The 22,514-nt window shown below is 43.8% G+C and overlaps 1 protein-coding gene across 1 annotated transcript; it reads left to right on the top strand.

Moving 5' to 3' along the window:
- Positions 1-6,941: 6,941 nt before the first annotated feature.
- TNFRSF8 (TNF receptor superfamily member 8) lies at positions 6,942-19,188 on the top strand (the record flags this gene model as incomplete). Its single annotated transcript, XM_079545616.1, has 10 exons — positions 6,942-7,013; positions 12,477-12,567; positions 14,072-14,194; positions 14,379-14,534; positions 14,633-14,726; positions 15,135-15,406; positions 15,610-15,720; positions 17,168-17,193; positions 17,583-17,790; positions 18,947-19,188. 10 exons carry the CDS (start codon positions 6,942-6,944, stop codon positions 19,186-19,188), a joined length of 1,395 nt encoding a protein of 464 aa, XP_079401742.1.
- Between the last annotated feature and the right edge of the window lie 3,326 nt (positions 19,189-22,514).

The raw sequence follows: 22,514 nt of genomic DNA on the forward strand, positions 1-22,514 counted from the left end.
AATGAGTCTCCCCAAAGCCTTCTCTTCCCCAAGCTAAACAATCCCAGTTCCCTCAACCTTTCCTCATGGGAAAGGTTGTTATCCCTCTGGTAACAAACAGTGTTATTGTGCTCTTTGTAGCTGTTGTCCTTTCCCTGGAAATAAATAGGAGGCATTACTTTTGGAGCTGATACATAGCAAGGATCCAGAGTTATTTTGCTGAATTCAGTAGAGTTTGTATGGATTCATGTTTCTGTAAATGTAAGCAGAAATTATTGTCAGAAGGATGAAAAGTGCTCATAACGTCAGTAATCTTCTGAAGGAGTGTGTTTATTCCCAAGGTAAAATAGCAGTTGATATTGGGAATGCAGTCGGATTGTAAGTAATTTCCTGTAGATGATGGAGATCTGCTTCATTCTGAAACAAGCAGTTTGTTTGGGAATTATTCAGAGCCTTACAGGTGAACTTCCTGGGTTAAATGCTTTTCTGAAATAAATGTACCTGCAACGACCTGTCAGTTCACACAAGCAACATATCTGAAAGTAGATCTGTGAAATGACAGGGCCCTGCAAATGCCTCTTTTACCTCTTTGGTTCTGTCCCATGCTTGAATCTCAAGCTTCTGAAGTACTTTTCAGTGAATTTTATATAGCATCTTCTGCTGGAATTACAGACTGGAAATTGTTGAATGCATGAGCAGATATTCCATTTTGCTTCTGCTCATAATTGAGTGGCACCTTCTAAAAATTGGGGGTGAAAACTGGATCTGATGGTTTTGTTTCAGTGCGCAAGAAAATCCTGAGTAAAACTCCTAGACTGGAGTACAAAGAACTGAGTCTCAGCGTAACGTTGGTGCTCAGCATTTAATAAATTTGTCATTAAAATTTCTCTGCACATGCAACCTCCCTCGAACGCAGCTTCTATTTTCAGTATCTGATTAGTCCAAGCTTCCCTCGTCAGTTGTTTTCCTCCTTACTCAGCTGGCCTCCTTCCTCTGCAGTCCTGGTTGGGAGTTTCTCCTGGTTCTAAGCTGTTTCATCCCTTGAGTTGATTCTTCTAAAACTAAAGGAGTCAGTCTTCCTCCTAGTTTCAGTTTCTGGTTGTATTCTGGTGGGGAATACAATGATGATGAAGGGAAAGTCACTATAAAGGAAGTCTGGTTTTGCTCTTGAAAACCCAGGTGGGAACGCAGTGATGTGAAGATTTCCTTTAACCATTGTGGCCATTGTGTATGAAGTAAAAAAAACCCAAGATATTTATGGGCCAGGTGAAGCTCAGCAGTCCTGAGAAGAATAACTGCAATCAAAATCAAATCATGTAAACCTTGAGCATGCTTGTGTGGCTACAACTGCAGACTTCAAGTAGACTTTCTGCGTGGGTGAAGTTATGAAATAAGAGGTGAATTTACTGCAAACTGCTGCAGTTAATGGGCTCTGTAGGCAGACATTCTGTACGTTTAGAAACTAGCTGGAGGCAAGCACATGCTTTGTTTCTTGCCTTTTACCAGTTCTTTCACGCAGCTGATGGCTTTGTTGAAGCCTTCCTGCATTTTGTGGTTGGGGAGAGGAAACCATGAGCTTTGCAGAACTCCAGACAAAGATTGTGACATGATTTAAAACCGAGCGAAAGTCAGAAGTGGGTGCTTGTGGATTAATTTGTCTGAGCGCCACGGCTGGCATGTGGGAGAGCGACTGCTGTTGGGTCGTGTCAGTTAGCAGGATGACTTTTGCATTGAGTTAAACTGGCACTAGGGACGTTGAAGGAAGGGCATGAAGGGCCTTCGCACGATAGTTCCTGCCCAGCCTTTGCTGCCCACCATTTTCCATAGAGCTGTAATGGTCAAGTGGCTGTCCTCTTGACTGTGGAAGATGCACTGTTGAAGGGTTCAGTACAAGTGGTGTTCAAATACCACCTCATCTCTGTCAAGTACCATCTCACTCTCTGTGGAGAATGGCAACGTGCAAACCCAGCTCTCTTTCAGAAGCTGCAGTTGGAATTACTGAAAGTACAGACATGATGTGATCTTTTTTCTAAGGTCATCTCTCTCTCAGCCAGCCTGTGGGCACAGTAATTCTGTGATCTGGTTTTGGTTTCTTTCATGGAAGCCAAGTCTTTCCCGAGTGCACAGAGTTCTCTGTCAGCTCTTCTCATTTTTCAGTCTGACTCAAAATGTGCTTCAGTTTTGAAGCTACTATGCACTGAAAAAAAGACATTTTACATATATTCTTTTTTTCCCTCTTATCTCCCTCTATAAAGTAGTAGAATTAGTTGAGAGGATAAAAACAGACTTCTAAAATTGTTGCCCGCGTCGACTTTATATAAACTACATTTGTAAAAGAATATTGATTGAAAACGAGGTGCCATTATCATTACTGTTCAGATGATCCACGTAACACATTTTAGCTGCTTACAGTTTTTGCTTCTATTGAAATTTTCAGTGATTTAACCCAATCAAAAAGTGAATATCCCAGCTGCTCAAAGGAGTTATGGATGTTCCCTTCCTGGAGGTACTCAAGGCCAGGTCTGATGGGGCTTTGGGCAGCCTGATCTGCTGGAAGGTATTCCTGCACTTGGCATGCCAGATGATTTTTGATGTCCCTTCCAAGCTGAACCATTCTAAGGATAAAATTACAGACGTATCATCATGTCTGCTTTTGCATATAAACAAAAAGCCCAAATCTTTGGTGGCAGAAATGGAGAAAATTTGATATTTTAAGCCTAGCAAAAGTGACTTTGGTATTTCTAGAAGGCGAAAGTGTAGCACTGCTACACGCTGTTTGAAGGCTGCTCTGAAAGTAATGCCTCCTATTCTGTGATATTGGCCCACGATGTCAGAGACAGAGGTTGATGGGATGGCAGTGGAGGCTGAACCTTCCCACCAATATCCTGTTGCATGCTGTTGCCATGTGGCTTTACAGCAGCAGATAGGTGATGTGATGGAATGGTGTCTGGCACAGGAGTGCATATGAAGTAAAAGTGTGGAACTGAATCTCTTCACATGGAAAAAAATGGCACCCATTGACATTCATCAGTGTTTGCTGAACGTTTACGGAGACCAAGCAGTGGATGTGAACACAGTGAGGGGTGGGTGTTGTGTTTGAGCAGCGTGACAGAGCCTGACCTCCTCTGGTGGAGTGTTTTACAAGTGTGGCATGCAGGCTGTCATTCATTGCTGATGAAAATGCATTGCTAATGGTGCTGATTGTTGAAATAAGGAGGCACTGGTTGGTGATCTTTAAGGTTTTTTCCAACCTGAGAGATTCTATGATTACTTTCAGAGCAACCTATGTACTATTTAAAGTGAGGTTATGTTTACATGGAAGCAGTTGGAATGAAATTAGTCGATGGGCGTTGTGTGAGAGTTTACAGATGTTGGCTGAAGCAGGACTTCTTGCAGAAAGACTCAGATCAGCTGAGGACATCCTTTTCCTCCCAGAAGTGAGAGGTTCTCTGCTTTCTGGAGTGCTCTTCCAACTTATGGCTCAGAGTCAGCAAGCAATTACTGGTAACAGCACTTCTGAACATTCCTCATCGGGAATTGGCAGTTTTGGGTAGGTACTTTTTGACACTGTTCTTTGTAATAATAAAAAATAAACACATTATTCTTTGGGAACAAAGACCAGGATGCATCTCCTTCCGTTGGCTGTTCCTTAATTGCCAAGGAATTTTCTGCGTTCAGCAAGAGCAGCCGATTGAGGCAAAAGTCCCCAGTCACAAACAAACACGAACTGGTTGGTTCTCCTTTTAGACTGCTGGTTTGCATGTGTGCGAAACTCTGTATAAAGCAAGGAAGTTAATTTCTTTTTCTATTACTTTTACTAGAGCACAGAAATGATGTGAAACTGCCTACTGAAGCTACTGTTGCAGAAGTGACTTGGGATTTCCCCTGTGTATTGGGATTTTATTATGATCCCACCTTATTATAACCCATTTTTTTCCTGCTGGGAATTCTTGTTTTAAGTCATTGCTATATATAAACAAGTATATAACAGCCTGTGTACTTGCTGATCACAGTGGACAAATATATCGAGGTAAACTGGTAAATCACTGTAACTCCACAGGTCACGTTGTCAAGAGCTCCTGCACTCTATTTTTCCATACTGCAGTGTGTCTTGGTTAATGAGACATAATTAACTGGATTGATGAGTATTTAATACAAAGAATATGTGGCACAAAGTAAGGATCAATGCAAGATAGGCGTAGAGGGATAGAATCTTGCAGATCTGTGGCATACTCAACATAAATGAGATACTGAATGTGTAACAGTACTTAGAAAGGTTCAACTGCTGTCAGCTACAGCTTGCTCAGGCTCCCATTGCTTGCCTACTAGGTGATGTTTCTCAGTGAGATCATGTTGCACCAGTATCACCCTTCCACCCACCCTCTTTGTGTTCTGAGTTCCTTCCAGAGAAGTTCAATGTGTTGACTTCACTTATAATACCTAAAAATATTGGGATCTTGAGTGTTCTCACTGCAGGTCGTACCTCTGTGTTATGCAGCATGCATCCCACCAAACATTCCCTTTCCTACTGCTGAGTTTCAGCGGAATTTCAGCATCTGGTGTTGTTTCATCGAGCCGAGCAGCAAGACATTGCAGTGCTCTTCATCAGTACATTGTGGTGCTCTAAATAGCAGTGCTGACAGACACTGAAATACAGATTTTAGACAAGGTTATTTTGATGTGTCTTTTTCAATTCAGCGATCTCCTTTATGTGTCTAGTGATGCTGAGAGATGATATGTGGTTTTGGTCCCAGTTATGTGTTTAAGAGCACGAGGAGCTATGCTACCAGTGCATGTGAGACTAAAATCAGCCATCTCAACATTAGAAAATGCTATGAGAGCTTTTGTTCAAACGTGTGTGACTATGCCGCTTCTGTAGTATTCTCTCAGTGCTTCCTTCCCTCTGTTAGCACACAGAATGTGCTGAAGGAATGGCTTGGGTCTGAGTTAGAGACTTCTTGTGGCTTACCTCCATTACTTATGGCTCCGTGTGCTCTTTTGCTCCACGTATCCAGCGACACTGGAGGAACCTCTGACTTACAGGATCTTCTCTGAGCCCCTCAGCCCCATGCAGCACATGGAGATGAGCAGCACAGATCAGATAGCTGCGGTGAAAAGTAGCTAAATATTGGCTAAACTGCTGAAAGAGAAAACGCCAAGCAACTTTATCTTCAGTATTTCACCTACAACAAAAGGAGGTTTGATGTTAGATGCGTGTAATCAAATCAGCATTTCAATTCATAATAGCGTGCTCATCGAGGCTTTTCCATTTATCTGGTAGGCATCATCCCCTGACAGAAGAACAGAGAAATGGGGTTGTTTGTTTGCTTCGATTTGTTCAATTCTATTATTATTTTGAACTTGCATGGAGGATTATTTTCTAGGAAATCCAGGCAATGTTTAGAGAATGGCAGCGTGGGTTTGTTTGAAAGCTGAGATGCTTCTGTGCCAGTTACTGATAGGGCTCCTGCTGGAAAGCCCCTATCACTGTGTTTGAGATCAAAACACACCAACTCTGAAATGAAAAACGTATTCAGACTGGAACGTTGCTATTAAACACAGGCTCCTCACCTGCTTCTGGTGGCATTTGAGAAAGCACTTTTAAACTGTGATCATTGCCTAACGGTGTATTACTGCACAAGATTAAGACGTTTTCTAGCCCGTTATTTAATTAGGAAAAAGAAGCATGTGGTATTTGGGCATTCAAATGCTTAGCTGTCTCTAGACCTCAAAGAAAAGTTGCCTTTTCTAAAGAGCATTTAGGCATCGAGAAGTAAGCTGGTGAAGTGGTGAAAAGAGCATCTAAAAGTCTATCTCAAGAATGCAGTATGCAATCTTCTGAAAATGCCTATTTTGACACTTCATAAGGTGGCATTGTTGAGAAAGAAAGGGTTACAGCAGTGAGTTAGAGCTGATACGTACCTCATCCTTGGGTCCCTGTGGACGCTCTCATCTCTGCCTCTCAGTCTCAGTGGCAATGAGGCAGCTGGCAATGCAATCATCAGTTATCCTGCTTCGAATCTTTTCTTTCTTTTCTCTCTCTGCTGATAAGTGTGAAAAGAAGCACAGAAGCATGGGTGTGAGAATACAAATTCTCATCGTTTTCCTGGGCACCTCAGTGAGATTTTTCAAGTCAGTCTGCCTTTTTTTGAAGTGGGTAACTTTTACTTTTGATAAAACTTTCAGGGCAGATAAGAAGGCTGCACGACTCCTTAAATAAACAGAAATCTTTCCATGCTACCAAACATTATCCAGAGCACCAAAACAAGTATACGTGTGTAAGGGATAATTGGCAGCAGCAGGAACTGATTTCACATGGGATTGGAAGGAAGAAGGGATTCATGAGGATGCTCTACGATGTACTGGTGTTTAAATGGCAACATGCAGAAGCTAAAGGTGGTCGCTCAGAGTTTTCACACATTTGGTTCAACAGCAGTGACGTACTGTACTGAAACACTGCTTCTTATTGAGAAGTCTCTCAAGGATTGGTTGCTGCTCTGATAGTGGACAGGGCAGGGCTTGGACTCATGCCTGGACCAAAGCTTTGGGGAGTGCTCTGAGGACAGCCTACGATGCCTCAGATGAATAGGGGCAGTCTGCATTACTGCTCAGCCAGACACATCCTCGGGTAACAACCCTGATGCATGCATCTGACTCATAGAAACCCAACAGCTCGGGGAGTAGCATTTGAAGTGGTTTTGTTTTGTTCTTTTTTTTTTTTTTTTTTAACTTTTCTTTTTTTGGGCAGCCCCCTCCTGCTTCCTTCCAAATTGTTTTCTCAGCCTGATTGAGTCTCAAATCTGTTGCCTTCATGTCTTGAACAGCTGGAGTGGCCCTGGACTTAGTGAGCAGACGCCGAGCGAGGCTGGACTGGACGCTGCGAGGATTCCAGACTTCAGGAGGAGCAACCTGGTTGTCTGACCTGCAATGCTGGAAGCTCAGGAAAGCTAATGCCACTGCAGATGGCTTCCTGCAGCCTAAGACTGGGACTGTGGCTCCTGCTGCTTCTCCAGGACATCCAGGGAGCCCCACAGGTAAGGGGGGAATCCTACAGCCCTGTAGGACCAAGGATCTGGCAGAGGGTTGGGGGCATCCTGGGCTGATTTTTTTTCCCCAGCAGTTGCATGCAGGGAGGTGAACATCCATAGAAACAGGCTCTGTGATAACGGGTGATAAAAGGATAAAGCAGGGCTGTCACAAAGCAGCAGTTTGCCCTTTCTGGGAACTTTGCAGGCAGGACCAGCAGATATAGCTACGATTTGAGTCTTTTTTTTTTATTATTATTTTTTGGCATTGCACATCCCGGCTAGGAAATGAGGAAAGATTTCATTAGAATGTGGGACTGACCTCATTTACTTTGAATAAATCTCTCATTTTTGCCCGGAGAGCCAAATGCTCTGTGCCAGGCACATTCCTTACAGAACTTTGCTTGGGCTCGCTGTGCTGATGTGAGTCAGGTCTAGCAAAATGAAAGGTGTAAAGAGGCAAACGAAACAATAAAATACCTTCCTCTTTACATCCGCCCACCCCTTTGACACCAACTTTCCCATGAATGGGCTCTTTTCTGCATCAGAGCAACTCAGAATAAACACGGGGCGCTGCTCACACAAAGCTGTGGATGCAAGTCGGCTCCCAGCTCAAATCATATCATTGAGGCACTTGTGTGTTTGCTCCCCCGCTCCGCCCCACCTGCCCCCTCCTCACCACTGCATTGTGTGGCATTGAGCCCTCAGAGCCTGGCGTAAATCCAGGTAATTTCCCTGCCTGTCATTTAGGTACACATGGAAAAAAAAAAAAAAAGCCAACAACAAAACCCAAAGATCAGTCACAGAGGCTCTTTGCACAGGTAAGGTCAAATTGGTGGCTGATTGCCCGCTGGGTTGGGCCCTGAAACTGTGGAAGTATTGGCATGTGCTCGTTTAAGATACCTGTCTGTAAATGAATGGTGCAGCACACCACATGGGCTATTGGAGATTTTTAATAAGAAACTGCCTCTGATTAGATCTTTGAGCATAACCAAGTCCTCTACATAGAAGTTTGAAAAAGATCCTCATGGCTCTTACAGTAAGAGTAGGAGTTTGCCTAATGTCTTTAGCTGTAAATTCCCCTCCCACGTGGCAAGTTTGCTCTACCTCCCCCTGGTCCTTTCTGCCCTGCCATCATCTCCTTCCTGAAGTACATTGATCCTTCTTTTCTTCTCTAGGATCAGAATTTGCAGTCCTTACTCACTGAGGAGTTCTTAGGGGGGCATTCGGGTCAGCATATCAGGTCTGCTGAATGCCAGCTGCTTTAATTAGTTCTTGCTATTTGCCATCACTTTGGTCAGTCCACAAAATGAAGAGGATACTAATGAATTCTGTTTTCTATTACTCATGGTCAGCATTCAGACTCGCTGCGAAATCATCAGTTACCTGGATTACGTCAACCTTGCTGAGTTTGGAGTTTGCTTTAATTTTCAGTTAGCTCTCATTAATAACAAGTGTGAAGCTTGACTACTTGAAATCCTTCATTATCAACTTTTTTTTGTGCTGACAGAATTTAGATAGAAGTTTGAAAAAGAGCTGGCTGTTTTGCTGCAGTATTAGTCAGTTCTAGAACAGCCAATGCTGGTAGATTTTCTTTTCTCTCTCCTTTTTTTTTTTTAACCATAATACACTTTCTTTCTGACTTACAGCTTATTTGTAGTAAGCTGACTTCTTGCTCTGCCTCACCATGGCTTTGTGAGCTCCAGAGACCATAAATAAATGAGTCAAACCTTGTCATGACTGAATTGCAGACTAGCCCGCTGAGTTCAGCGCCGTCTTTGCAATGACTGTTATTTAAATTGGGATAGCAAATGTGATTGTGGAAATTGTCAAAAAGAAACGCTGAAAAACCCAAATGCTTTGTGTCAAATATGTTTAGTTTTTTGTTGTTGTTGTTTTCAAGTGGGCTTTCATTGTCAGCCCATTAAAGAAGGAAAAACCCAACAACAACATTGGCCTAGTAGGTCAATGAAATGACAAGGCCAAGGGATCCCAGGCCATCCCACTGTAGAGCAATCCGAGCATCTTACGCATGAATTGTGGTCTTCTCTTTCGCAAGATGTAGAATCATAGAATCATTAAGGCTGGGAAAGACCTCTAAGGTCATCTTCCTGCTAAATCAGAAGCCTTTCTTTGCCTGCATGCACGGATTAGTGAAATTCAGCCTCTTATCTCCATCCACTTCAGTGGGACAACAGTAGTAACGCTGCCTTGAAAAGTGACATTGTGCTCAAATTGTGAATTTTCCTGGCCAAATCTGCTGAGTCCTGTTTCTGTCTGTCATGAGATTCACACAAGAGAGTGGATAAGAAAAAGGAACAGTGAAAAGAGGAAAAGATTTTTTTTTAAAAATGGAATATAACTCAGCAGGATTGCTGTGTTTCAGTCTGTTTCTTAACATTTGTTTATTCTGTAAAATTTATTGGAGATCTTGATGAAGAAAAGCTGTGTGGTTGTTGCAGATAAACATGATTTACATCACACTCTTCAGTGCTTCTTAAGGTATTCCAGAAGGAGGAGGGAATCCTTCCCACAATATAAGCAGGAAGAGGCAAAAATATGAATCTTTCTTACTGGCTAATTGACCATTCCTGTAAGTGCACTGGAGCAAGGAGAAATAGCACCAGAAATACATTAGAAATGTCCTAATGCTGAGATTTTTGGCAACAAAAGCAGGAAGAACACAAATGCTCTTCCTTCCTGCTGTCTTTTTCCTGAGCTCTCCTATAATAAAGCACTGCTTTTTCCATGAGTTCTTTCCTTTTCCCCCTCACTGCCCCCCTGATCCCTTCCCTTCTTTTGGGTGATGCCCATTCTGATTCAGGCATGGTAGGGGGGGGCATTTTTCTTTAAAATCTTCCTCTCTTGTCTATCATCAGCCCAGACACGATTCTGGATAGTAGGGCTCCATCAGCTGGTGGTAGCACAACTCAGAGCTCAGCCTGCATCGACGCTGGGGAGGTGAACACTGCTACCACTGCTGGGAGTTTTGCTCAGAATTTCCCCTGTTTAAACAGAACCAATCTGTGCTGTCACCAGATTCCTTTATAACCACAGCGTAATGAGACAATTAGCTTTCCCTCTGCCTTTTCTGATTACAGTGTGATATCCTCCTGACCGAAGTGCTTATGGAAGACTTAGAGGCATTCTGAGCCCTGGGCTGTTCACCTCTGCCATTTCTTCAATGTGTGTTCTTTGCCTTCGGGCAAAGATTTATTTCATTCTCCCACAAACCCACAGGAGTCTGGGGCAAGGATTGGTCTTAAAGCAAGGCTTTTTATTCCATGTGATGCATGAAGGTTTGAAATTGAGCTTAGAAAAAGCTTTCTGTGTGTTGGGAAGGAGACCCAGTACCATTTGTAGTGATGCGTACCTTTCCACACTGCCATTCTTGCCTGTTTAAATCATGTTGGACATTTAAGCTAGATGTATGGGAGCTTGGTTAATAGACAGCATGCTGTCTGCAAATAGCCAGCCTTTCTGCTTAGGGTTATTATTATTTTTTCTTTTGTAGCTTTATGGTTTAGAGATGAAAAATAAAGGTAACAATGAGCCGAAGACTGATGTCACCAATTGGCACACACCCTATTTATCACTGAAAAGGTCTACAGTGAGTTGGGAGGGACCCTAAAGGCCATCAGGTCCAACCCTGCACTGAGCAGGGACACCCACAGCTCCATCAGTGCTCACAGCCCCATTCCCTGACCTTGGGTGTCTGCACCTCCTCTCTGGGCAATCTATGCAGTGCCTCACTGCCTTCATTGGCTGTAGGGTGCCGTTGGCTGTAGGGTGCAGCTGCCCTCTTGTGGAAGGAGAAAAGTGCTGAGTGCTTTCTCTCATGTGCATCATTGCCTGATTTGTGCACTATTTATGTGTGGTTGCCTCAGTAAATTATCACAGCACTGGCACTAGGAGAAATTCATAAGTAGGATTTGCCTCGCTGTAACTAAGAGGAGGATCTGGTCCTTAGCACATGATTTCAATGTTTTAAACAGACAAGATCACATTTTGATAAGTAGCTCTTCCTTCGTGCTTGTAGGCAGACCCTATTCCTTTGTTTAAACCCCAAACAGGCAATTCAATAAGCTCTGTGTTTATGTGCTGCATATTTCATTCAAGATCCCTGTTCCCGCTGTGATTTAACATTCAACATCTTTTGTAGCCAGCGTTGGTTTTTAGAACAACCAGAAAGAGAAGATCAGGTTTTTGTGGTGACATCTTCTAGGTCTTGAAGAGGAACTGATTCCAGATGACTTAGGTATAGCAGGATGCTGTTGTTGCCTGAATTTTCTTTATAAAAGGAATCCACCTTATCAGTCACTCCACTTTTTACGTCTCTGGAATGACTCCTGGATGACTCTGTGTCCAAACACATCGTGCCATTTCCTGATATTGCCAATAGGTGTAATTTCTTTTTAAGGCTGGTAGGAAATGCAGAAGGTGGGATCACTGCAGAGTAATTTTTCTAAGCTAACATTAGAACTGTTGTGGCTTTTATTTTAAGTCTTGGTCATATGATCATATCAAGGCTTGTTAATGAAAACCTTCACTCAGTAAAAGAGATGGGTTTAGTTATTTGAATGGGTAGTACTTGCAGCTTTCATTTCAAGGCAGAGCACACTTGTTTTCACTGTAGGATTTGTCCCCAGGTTAAAAGCAAAACGATTTGTTGGTTTGCATGCCTTTAGGTTGCTAAATTCAAGTGTTTTGAGGAGTAAATAACTGAACAGGAAGATTGGCTTGCTGCATTGATGAATGGTGTGAAGGTGAGCATGAGCAGAGTGAAAAAAAACAAAGCAAACTACAGAAGAACAGCTTCAGAATGGGATAACAAGGGTTAACAAGGGGCACAGGATACAGAGAACCAGTATACAAGCAGCTGTACACTTACAGAACTAGCTTTGTGGATTACAGCCCATTTGGCAAGCCTTAGGTGATGTTGACTATGGCACTACTTCTAGTGCCAGTGTATACAGAGCTGGAAAGCTACCAGAGGTATTCAGGGATTCTGTTTGTATTATTTTTCTTAAAATTCCTTTCCTGAAGAAAAGATGGGAGCATTTTAAGAGCAGGGATTTATGGTGTTGTTTTTTTTTCTGGAGCATTTGGCTGAAAAGCGCTTTTATGGAGCAGTGCCACTCCTCTCTGCAACATATGGAGCCAGGAGCTCATTTCTTTGTGATCTGAAATGCTTGCTGGAAGGATGGAGCTGCAATATTCCTTTTAGGTATTTAAAACACTTTCAGAGAAAAGAGTGAAGATACACACTGAATGATTGCTAAATATACTGAATATTCCAATCTTTGCTGAAGTTTATGGGCAGTGGTTGTCTGGTTGCTTTTGAAAACGTTTGGACCTTCAAAAACCTGTAGACTTTATCATTTGTAACCACCATCACCAGAGACAGATGCTGGGATCTGCCCTCACAGAGCCGTAATTGTTCTCTAACTGTGTCTTTGCTTCAATTTTTAGCCACCATTCACCTCATCTCATTCCTGTGACACACTCAAGAATTGGTTCTATGATGAAACATTAGGAAGGTGCTGTTACCAGTGTCCTTCAGGTCAGTATGTTGGTGCTTCACAGGCCTTTCTCATAGTTGTGTATAAACCATGTGTATCACAGAACTGCTTTTTGATCCTGCAGAAAAGTCCAATTTCACAGAGCACAGTGCTGGTGTAGATCCAGATGTGAATTTGTTCTCTCCTTCCTGCCCTGTTGGGTCTGCCTGCAAACTGCCTTTAAGTTGCCAACAAGATAGCTTGCTAGAATTTGGTCTGTGTTTTTTATTGGCTGGTTTGACACTCAAAAGTAACCAGAATTAGGCAGGTCCAACAACTGATTTCTGCTTGCCCCAGGATATGAAGCAGCGCAGTGATTTTAGCTTCTGATCAAAGGCATGAAGTATTAAATGATGGTGCAGAAAATCTGTCATTGTGCTCATAGTCAAAACAGTTCAGAAAGCATCTCACGTGAGAAGTGGAATATCCACGTGGCAGGGAACAGAGAGAACTTCACCTGAAGCTGTGACTCAGGGGTGGATGAGGTCAGAAGAATGAAACGCATCTATGAGATAAGAGCTCTGGAAATGTCTGAAGCTCCCCCTCGATGGACGGGGCATTTTATGGCACTGCACCATCACCTCTCTTTTCTGTTACAAGTGTGGCCTCCTCTCTCTCTCTCTTCTTTATTTCTCACTTGTTTCTCTCTTTTCTTTCTTTTTTCTTTTTTTTTTCAGAAGGGAAATTTTTGACATTTGTTTGTGCTATAAAGAGAAGGTTGGTGCCTGGTTACTAGCATTTGCATGTAGTTACATCAGAGATTTCCTGTACTGCTTCGGTGCACTCCACCAGAATCATTCAGAAAATGGATGAGTAAGCAAGACCAAGGGATGGAGAAACTGCTCCTGTAGAAGAAGAAAAGGGGCAGAGATTCTGGGCCACTCCCAGGGAAAGAAGCTCTTTTCTCCTTCAAAAGCTCCCACTATGATGGATGCCATACTGGGTCTTGTGAACAGCAGAGGTGTAGTTTGCAGCTAGCTGTTATGACCCACAGTTCTCATACATTTCACTTCTGCAATCAGCTCCAGCCTTCAAAAGAACAGTCTTAGAAAAGCAGTTTTGAGAAGGTGGGAGTGATGTGGTTAGGGCTTGTCTGGTAGTATTTATAGGGCCAAATAGGAAGTGGCTGTTTTGACTTATGCTCCTACACTGTGCTTGCCAAAATGAATAGTGGGTGAGTGATTTTCCTGCTAGGTCCCCCATTCCTACAATTAACCCTTTGTGGTTGGCTGATGCGGACTGGTGCTGAAACTGAGATTCATTTTTCTCCTGTTTGTCACCTGTTAAGCATTCAGCTCAGTCTTTATGTTGTTTTAGCTTTTCCTTCTGCAGCTGCCATCATTTCTTACTGTCTGGTGACTGTTTCCACCTGCTGGCAAGGCCACCAGCTCACAGCTAACTGCTGTGCCTGCCAGCTCCTTTGGCTTTGAGGCTGACAGTGCTTCAAGATGGCTTTCTCCTCTATTTTGGAACAGTTTTCTCCACATTTTGGCTTTCTTTCTCCAGGTTATGCTAAAAAGAAATCATGTCCCATGGATCCAGATGAAGATTGCATGAGATGTGGACCTGAGCAATACCTGAACGAATCCCCAAAGCCACGATGTGATGCTTGTGTCTTATGCACCAAAGGTAACTGGTTTGCTGTTACCACCTACAGGCTTCTCCAGTTGTTCACGACTTAAAGTGCTGTTGCAGAGTGCCAGCAGCCCGTTCTGCTTCCCAAGCCTTTGCACAGGTGTTGCTCAGCTTTGACCCCTGCTTTGCCTCTTGCTCGCAGTGATCCTTTGTTAGTCCATCTGTTTCTTCCCTGCAGAATTTGACCTTGTGGAGAAAGCTCCCTGCTCCTTCAATTCCAGCCGGGTGTGTGAGTGCCGACCAGGGATGTTTTGCCAGACTGCTGCTAAGTACACCTGCGTGAGATGCCAGCAGCACACTGCTTGCAAGCCTGGTTTTGGAGTCAAGATCAGAGGTAGGAATTCCTCCTTATTTTATCTTTTCTGATCATGGCCATAGGCTTGGAGTTGATTCATTTTGATCAGTCCATCCGCTGTCATTGCTTTTATTCAGGCACCTCAAAGACTGATGTTTCATGTGAAGAATGCCCTCCTGGGACCTTCTCCGACCAAAGCTCCAGCACTGACATCTGCAGACCCCACACGGAGTAAGTCCATAGCGTTTCAGAGTGACAAACCGATTGGTTAAAGCTAATAGAGGACCCAAAGGGATCTTTGCTTTGTGCCAGAAGTGACAAATTTATCTCAGAGGCAGCGGGACAGCTTTGAGCCTTTGTGCTGTTGCACAGCTCTGTGCTGGCAGGAGGAAGGGATCTCTCTTGCCTCAGTTTCAGTTCACTGAGTGCAGTGGGATTCCATGTGTGTGTGAGTTTGCATCCGGGTCAAGAATCAGTGCCACAGGGGTGAGCAGCAGGTTAATGACTTTCTGACTAAAACCAGTAAATGCATGCCGTATAATCCTGACCAAAAAGGGCGTATGCCACCTGGAAAATCTTACAGTGTGTCATGTCATTTCCTCCTAGCACTGATGCACTGCTCTCTCTTTTGTTCCCTAGCTGTGCCAAGTTGAACAAAGTAGCGCAAGGCAAAGGAAATGCCACCCATGATCAGGTCTGCGTGGACCGATTGCCCTCCTACCTCACCCCAGACACTTCCTCCATCAGAATCAGCAACGAAACAAATGACTCTGACATACTGAAGCTTCCGGCAAACCTGGTGACCCTTGCTAGTGTCCTTTCAAGTGCCACAACCAAAATTCCCAGTTCAACTCCCAAGGAGAAAGCTGGCACTTCTCCCACCTCAGACAAGGGAGAGACAACAACAAGAGGTCAGAAAGGATTTATTCTATCTATTATAGATTTTTATTCTATAAAAGGACACGTTTTATTCAGATATATCTTTAGTGAAAGTAGTACGTGAGCTTCCTGCTTAACCCCTACAATTTGTGAAATGATGTCGGGCAAACAGATTACTGATCCTTCTGCCTTTTCTTGGTCTCTTTGTTCTCCCTTTCCTCCTCCTGTGCTGCAGGTCTTGTTTTCTGGGGAGTGGTTCTCTCTGTGATGGTGCTACCTGTGGGCATGCTGTCATTTTGGCAATGGAAGGCCTGCAAGAAACGGATCCTCATCCTCAAAAAAAAACGTGAGTTTTAAAACTGTGGTACAGAACATGCTGCTTAATCTTCCCACCTGGGAATTACAGCATCCTAAAATGCTACAGAGGACAGGAGGGGAGATGATACTTCCTAATGCCTGGTGAAGACAGGTCAGTTAAGGGTTCTAGGCAAACTGCTCTCCATCGTGTTGGAGAATATTCTCAAAGAGTCATAGTTGGGTTGGAAGGGAACTCAAAGATCATCCAGTTCCAATCTCTGCTCTGTGCTGGTTCCCAACCACTAAATGAGGCACTGGATCAGGCTGCCCAGGGCCACCTCTGATTAAAGTAGCTGTGAATGTATGGAGGAGGATGCTACAGATGGGAGGTGGTGACCTTTTAGCTTTAGTTTTTGGAACTTGTCAGTCCTCTGCAGGCTGGTAAGGCTGTGGATGTGACAAGCCGCTAGATGGCTCTTCCTCCCCACTGCATGGGCATTACTGGGTGATGTGTCCAGCAGGGAGGCTGCTGGAAAAATGCACAGCTCATTTCTGAGCACTCAGATCTGGGAACTGTGTTCCAAAAAAACAAAAAAAAGAAGTGGATGTTCGCCATAGCAACCCATACAGATCCCCTACAGTGCATACATTCTGCTCAGCTAACTAATCTCTTAGCATCTCCATTGACTGCTCTGTTCTGTTGTGGTGGATATTTCTGACTGCTCTGCAACGGAGCATTTCTGCTTATTTACTCAGGAATATGACTTAACACTTCTCATGTGAGCTCAATTTTCTCAAAATGGAATTTTTCCTTCCTCGATACACGATAAACAAAAATGTTACTGTGCAGCATTATAGTGCTGACATATTGAAGGTAACGATGGCTGTGTGTCAGAATGAAACTAGACAGGAGGCATCTAGCTTCATATAGAATCATGAGATCACAGAGTGGCTGGGTTGGAAGGGACCTTAAAGCCCATCCAGCCCCAACTCCTGCCATGGGCTGAGTGCCCCCCACCAGCTCAGGCTGCTCAGTGCCCATCCATGGCCTTGGGCACCTCCAGGGATGGGACACCCACACCTCTCTACGCACCCCCAGTGTTCCTTTCCTCCATCCTTGCATATTATTATTGTTTTTTGATAAAGAAACTTTGATAAGAGAGTCTTCTGCTTATTTGGAAGGCTTAATCAGTTCATCATGTGATTAGATGTGATTAGATGTGATTAGATGAATGCTGGTTTTGGTGTGTGGAAAGCAATGGGTGTGGGCACAGAGGGCTCTAGGGAGAGCAGGATCTCACATGCTTGGCAGCAATGTGTCCCTGGATCACCTCAGCCCTTCAAGGAAGTGTGACCTCAGTGGTAAGGAGAGCATAATGCAGGTGAGTGGGGCTGTAGAGTAGTCTAGGACATGGGTGGGTGATATTTCAAAGCAATTAATATTCCTGTGATTACTATGAATTCTTTTCTGACAAATCTTCGTCTTTCCATTACAGGTTCTGATCTAGTGGACAAATATGCAGTAAGTGTCAACCATATTCCAAAACAGGTCAATTTCCATTCCAGTGTAAATAATTAATGATCTTTTTCAGTGTCCTGTTAAAAAGTGCTGGCCTTTTTATTTGGAATTGTAATCCACGATCATCGAGGTGCAGAGATGAGACAAATTAGGAGCTGCCACTTTCATGTCTTGGGCTCTGTTCAAATGTGGCCTTAAGGAATACAGGAACGCAACTCAAGGGAACTTAAGTTCCTAGATCTGCTGGGCACTTTGCTTTTTTTCAGTCCCCGTGACAGTGGTGCTGTTCTTTTATTTCTTCCTGCCACAGAAATCTTCTGTCGACCTCTTGCAATCTTCACTGTGTTGTTTTTGCACTGACTCTTCTTCTGCTCTCCTCTTTGTGTTGGCAGAAGATCACACTGACCACTGACAAATGTCCAGAAGAGGAGGAGTTCACTGATAGAACCCTCCCTTTGGAAACCAACAACAACTTGATCTCCAGTGCTGAAAAAGCAGGCAATCCTGTTCTGAGTCTGACTGAAGTGACGCAGAGCAATGGAAAAGCCCCAGACTGCCCCATTGATTCTCAAGTGAGAGACCACACAAATAATCAAATTGGTGAGTCTTGAGTTATTTTCATTTTTTTTACCTTGTCATTTTTTCAACCCTGGGCATAGAATATCATCCTGAAATTATTGGCAAGCTGGAAAAGTATTTAGAATCTCTAACAGAGATGGCCGTGGCCTCTCGACTTTGTACTGTAATCAAGTTGGTTTGTATTGTTGTTATTGTCATTATTTTTCTGCATCAGTCAAATCCAAAGACTTAAAAACAGCTAAACTGATCCAGAACTGTTTTCTTAAGGCTGCTGGAAACCAGTCCTGCTTTTCTGGGAGGCAAAAGACAAAGCACAGAAAAAAACAAGGAAAAGCAGAAGCAGAAAATGCATCTTCTGTTTTCACTGCTGCAGACCAACAAGGATTTCTGTTACCCTAACTAGCTCAAAGAGCTGGCTTTTGCAAAATGCTAACTCCCTGTCTGGGGTGGGAGAAAGCTGTAGAGGGACAGTTGAAAGAAATGAACAGCAGAACTGACTACCATTCCCTGCTCCTGTTCCAGTCCTCTCTGTGTTGCTTATGAAGATGCTTTTCTTGTCAGAATGGGCTCAAATCACAAAGAAACGTGGGCATGCAAAGCCAAAACTTGTTTGCTAGCCTGTAAAATGCTGGAACGTAGCCCCCATGTTAAGATGGCATAGATTGGAAGAGACCTTAATGCCCACCCAGCCCCAACCCCTGCTGTGGGCTGGTTGCCACCCAGGGCAGCTCTTTCTCTAACTTAGATTTAAACCACTGTGTTAGTTTTCTGAATTAGGTACTTACTTCATGACAGTGCAAAGCAGGGGAGGAAGGAGGCCTGTCTTCTGCAGAAGAGGTTAACCAGGATCCCAGAAGGCACTCATGGGGCCTGTGGAAGGTACTTAGGTTGTAGATAAGCTTGCCGTGGGCTTTGTGTGCTTGATGATAAGAAGGAAGGTGGAAACTCTTGGTAGTTCTCATTCCAAGCTGCCAAAAGAGCAACACCCTTTGGTTAGTTGTTGGGAAATAGCTTTTCAACTGTCCCCGTGAGAGGTTTGATCTGCATGTGTCTGACTAAAAGAGGAGAAAATAAAAACTGAATACCAAGTCAAAGTTTTGCACGACAGAGCCGTCTCCAAGAACAGCAGTACTGTTGCCCGTGCTCAGCATTACTTCTCTTTTTTTTTCTTTCTCAGGAAAAATATTCATCATGAACGCCGATACTGTTATTGTGGGGTCTTCAAAAACGCCTGGTATCAAAAACTGTACTGCTAGGGGATGTGAAAGTGATGTTGATATCCAGGAAAAGATAGAAGAGGAGCTGCCAGTGCACTATCCAGAGCAGGAGACAGAGGTCTTTCCAGGGAACGATGTCATGATTCCTGTGGAAGAGGAAGGAAAGGAATTCCATCACCCCACCACAGCCACTGAAAAGTGATGGCCAGCTGAGAAGGTGTGTGAAGCTACAAAAACATCCAGTGTGACACTAAGCCTGAACCTACAGTGAGGGAGGTGAACCCAGAGTTTCCTACACAACTTGAAAACTAAAGCGCCAAAAACATTCATCTTATTTCATCCAACCAACGAGAGGATCATCCAAACCACTGGTTGACATCAAATACTTCCTCTTTTCCTTGCTCTCTCCAGTATCACGCTGGAAACAAACCGGAATCAAAGTTACAGAATTCAGAGGACTTGTGGATGCGAACTCCAGTTTCACAGTTTGCTTTCTGTGCATGAAGGGATGGAATTAAAATGGTTATTCCTATTAGCTCTGAAAACTCTGGATGGAATTCTGTGTTAACCTTGAGACCCGGCCATGTTTCACATTCGTTCTCCATTGTACTTTAGGCCAATCCTTCTATTTGTTTTTAAGCCTGATTCACATTTCTTCAATTCTTGAGGTCTCTTCCCAAGCCATTCTGTGATTATGAAATCATTCCTAAGTGCAGAAAACATCCTCTTCTGATGGAAGTCAGAGTGGCTGAACGTTTGGATGTTGAATGAACTATGGGTGAAGGGCAATACTGACTGCAAAGGGGAAAAGAAGAACTGGGTTTCTACAAAAAAACCAAAATAATAGGCACAGCAATAATTTCCTTGAGTTGTTAATATCTGCTTGTTTTAGAAGAATTGTTCGTGTTCATCACAGTGACACTGATTTGCATGTCTGTTCCTCAGAAATAATTCTGTTTGGTTTTGTGGTCAGCTGCCCCGTGTTACGCAGTTTCAGGTCTTTTAATGCTGCATGTTTGATAACTGTAAATGCTGTGGTGCTGACTGCTTTTGCGCAGGAGCACGGAAAATGAACAGGGTGACAAAGTGTGCCTTAAGAAAAAAAGGAACCACAAAAAGAATTTCTTTGTAGTTTTGTCCTGGACAGAGGTCTGTGATAACAGCAGTGCAACTTCAGCGTCTTGTCTGAGAGCCAACAAAAGGAATAGAGAAGCACAAAATCACCTCCTCAGGCCAGGCTCACCGTGCAAGTTGCCTTAATATTTTATCTCTGTGCTATTTAGGGAGAGCACATAAGTGCAGTTAATATCTGCTCTTGTCATGCCTCCTAATTCTGCAGCATCAGCTGGAACTGGACAGAGAATGTTGAAGTTTGACTCATCTTTAGTGTTCTTGTTGCCATTGCTTGGTGTTTTAAATCTCTTTTGAGTTTCCTGGTATAATCTTCCTCCACAACCACCCCATGACAGCAGATTACTGACAATTACCTCTCACTGTGTAAAGGAGTACTTAGATACTGCTTTTAAGCTGACTCCTGACTGACTGCAGTGGGTGTCACTAGTTCCTGTGTTACAGAATGTAATGCAACGCTGAGTTGCCTCGATGATTCTTGCCTGTATCCTCCCCATTCCTATCACTTTATATTTCTTATCTAAGTCACTTCATTGCCTCGGTCATTTTAGTTGGTTTCATCCTTATCTTCTCTCACCTCACTGTGGACTGCTGGAGATGTGGAGACCTGAACCATACATTTAAGAAGAGGAGATACATATATGTTGTTGTTCATAGAATCATGGAATTGGGTTGAAAAGGACCTCAAAGATCATCCAGTTTCAAATCCCCTGCCATGGGCAGGGTTACCAACCACCAGACCAGGCTGCCCAGAGTTGTTGTCCTTGCACAGGTGACTTCAGAAGACCATCCAAGACAGGGAAGTATAGGATAAGGGGGAATGGTTCAAAGTCAAAAGAGAGAGGAGATTTAGGTTGGATATTAGGATGAAATTCTTTACTCAGAGGGCAGTGAGGCTCTGCATTGCAGCCCAGAGATGCCCCATCCCTGGAGGTGGCCAGGGTCATGGATGGGGCCCTGAGCAGCCTGAGTTGGTGGTGGGATCTGAAACTCTGTGATCTTTAAGGTCCCTTCTAAGCTGTGTCATTCTATGATTTTCTAAGTTAAATCATCCTATGATTTTTCTAAGCTTCTGCCTAAAACTGAGCCCAGCACTGATTCCTATGACCCCACTGCCTCCTGTTCTCTATCCTGAAAGATGACTGTTGTGCCGTGCTCTTTCCTTCCTGCTTTTTGAACAGCTCTGACTTTCCTGTCCCGTAATCTTTTGGGAAATCCTTAAACTGCCCTTTCCTAAGCTGACTCTAGGATGACTTAGTTTTATTAATGACCTTTAGGTATGGAGCCTCTTTGGCTTTATGAAAATCTTCATATATTACACTGGATGTCCTTCATCCATTCAACCTCAGCATATAAGAGAATGCATGTTATGCAGATTTTGTGACTGAAGAAATAAATCACAAGAAATTGATGCTTTCTTGGGCCCACAGCCCCAGAAATGAAGTGGGAGAATCTCAGCATTATGGGACCTCGTCATTGACATCCAGCAATGGATGATCTACCTGCACATGGTACGTTTGAGACCTGGTTCTAATTCCAAGTGCTCTTAGTTCCAGTATTTACTTGAATTCTGCTCTTCTCTGCAAGTCCAGAACATAATATAATTCCTAGAAACACCTGCTGTCACTCCATGTAGTCTGTCCTGCAGGAGAGGCAGTGAGTGAGCTGTATGTCCTTCTGTTTGTCCTGGGTTTGTTGCGTTCAGGAATGCTCAGATGGCAATTTCCTGTGGCCGTCAGTGCTGCCACATCAATGGGAGCAATGGGAGGGGAGGAGGAAATGGAATTCATGTGTTTTGGGGGCAGAGGTTGTGCGTACTGAAACAGCAATGGGAGGAGGAACTGAAAACTTCCCGTTAAAGACTGGAGACCATTCCCTCGCTTCCAGCAAGTGTTCATTCTGCCCAGCACGTATCATTCCTTCTAGAACAACACAGCAATGACAGTTTCATGTTAAAGGACAGCAATTTGTTCATCCACATCTTCGGAATGACCGCGCTCACCTGACTGTCACTGTTGAGGGATGCTCAGCAATCAGGCTGTATTTCAGGGCTGGGCATAAACGAACCTTTGGGTTTTTTCCTTATAACAACTTTCTGGATGAACAATCAGCCTTGCAACCTCCATAACTTCAATCTCGGTGTGATATGAATTAAACACGCCCTGGATTTTTACCTTACAGCCGCACTTCTTGTGTCTGCGATGTCCTGTCTCTTCTCCAACAGCTCCATTGCAGCTCCTCGGAGCACCTTGGAAGCCACGCAGCTTTTAACATCCCTCCGTCGGCTCCAACCCCGCGGTCTCTCGCTGGCGGGCAACCCCTCGGTTCAGCCCCGCCGGCAGCGGAGCGGCTCCGGGTTCTGTCACAGAGCCTCAGCTCCGCCCAGCCCTCACCGTG

This window comes from Tetrao urogallus, assembly GCF_951394365.1.
Source record: "Tetrao urogallus genome assembly, chromosome: 21".
NCBI lineage: Eukaryota > Metazoa > Chordata > Aves > Galliformes > Phasianidae > Tetrao > Tetrao urogallus.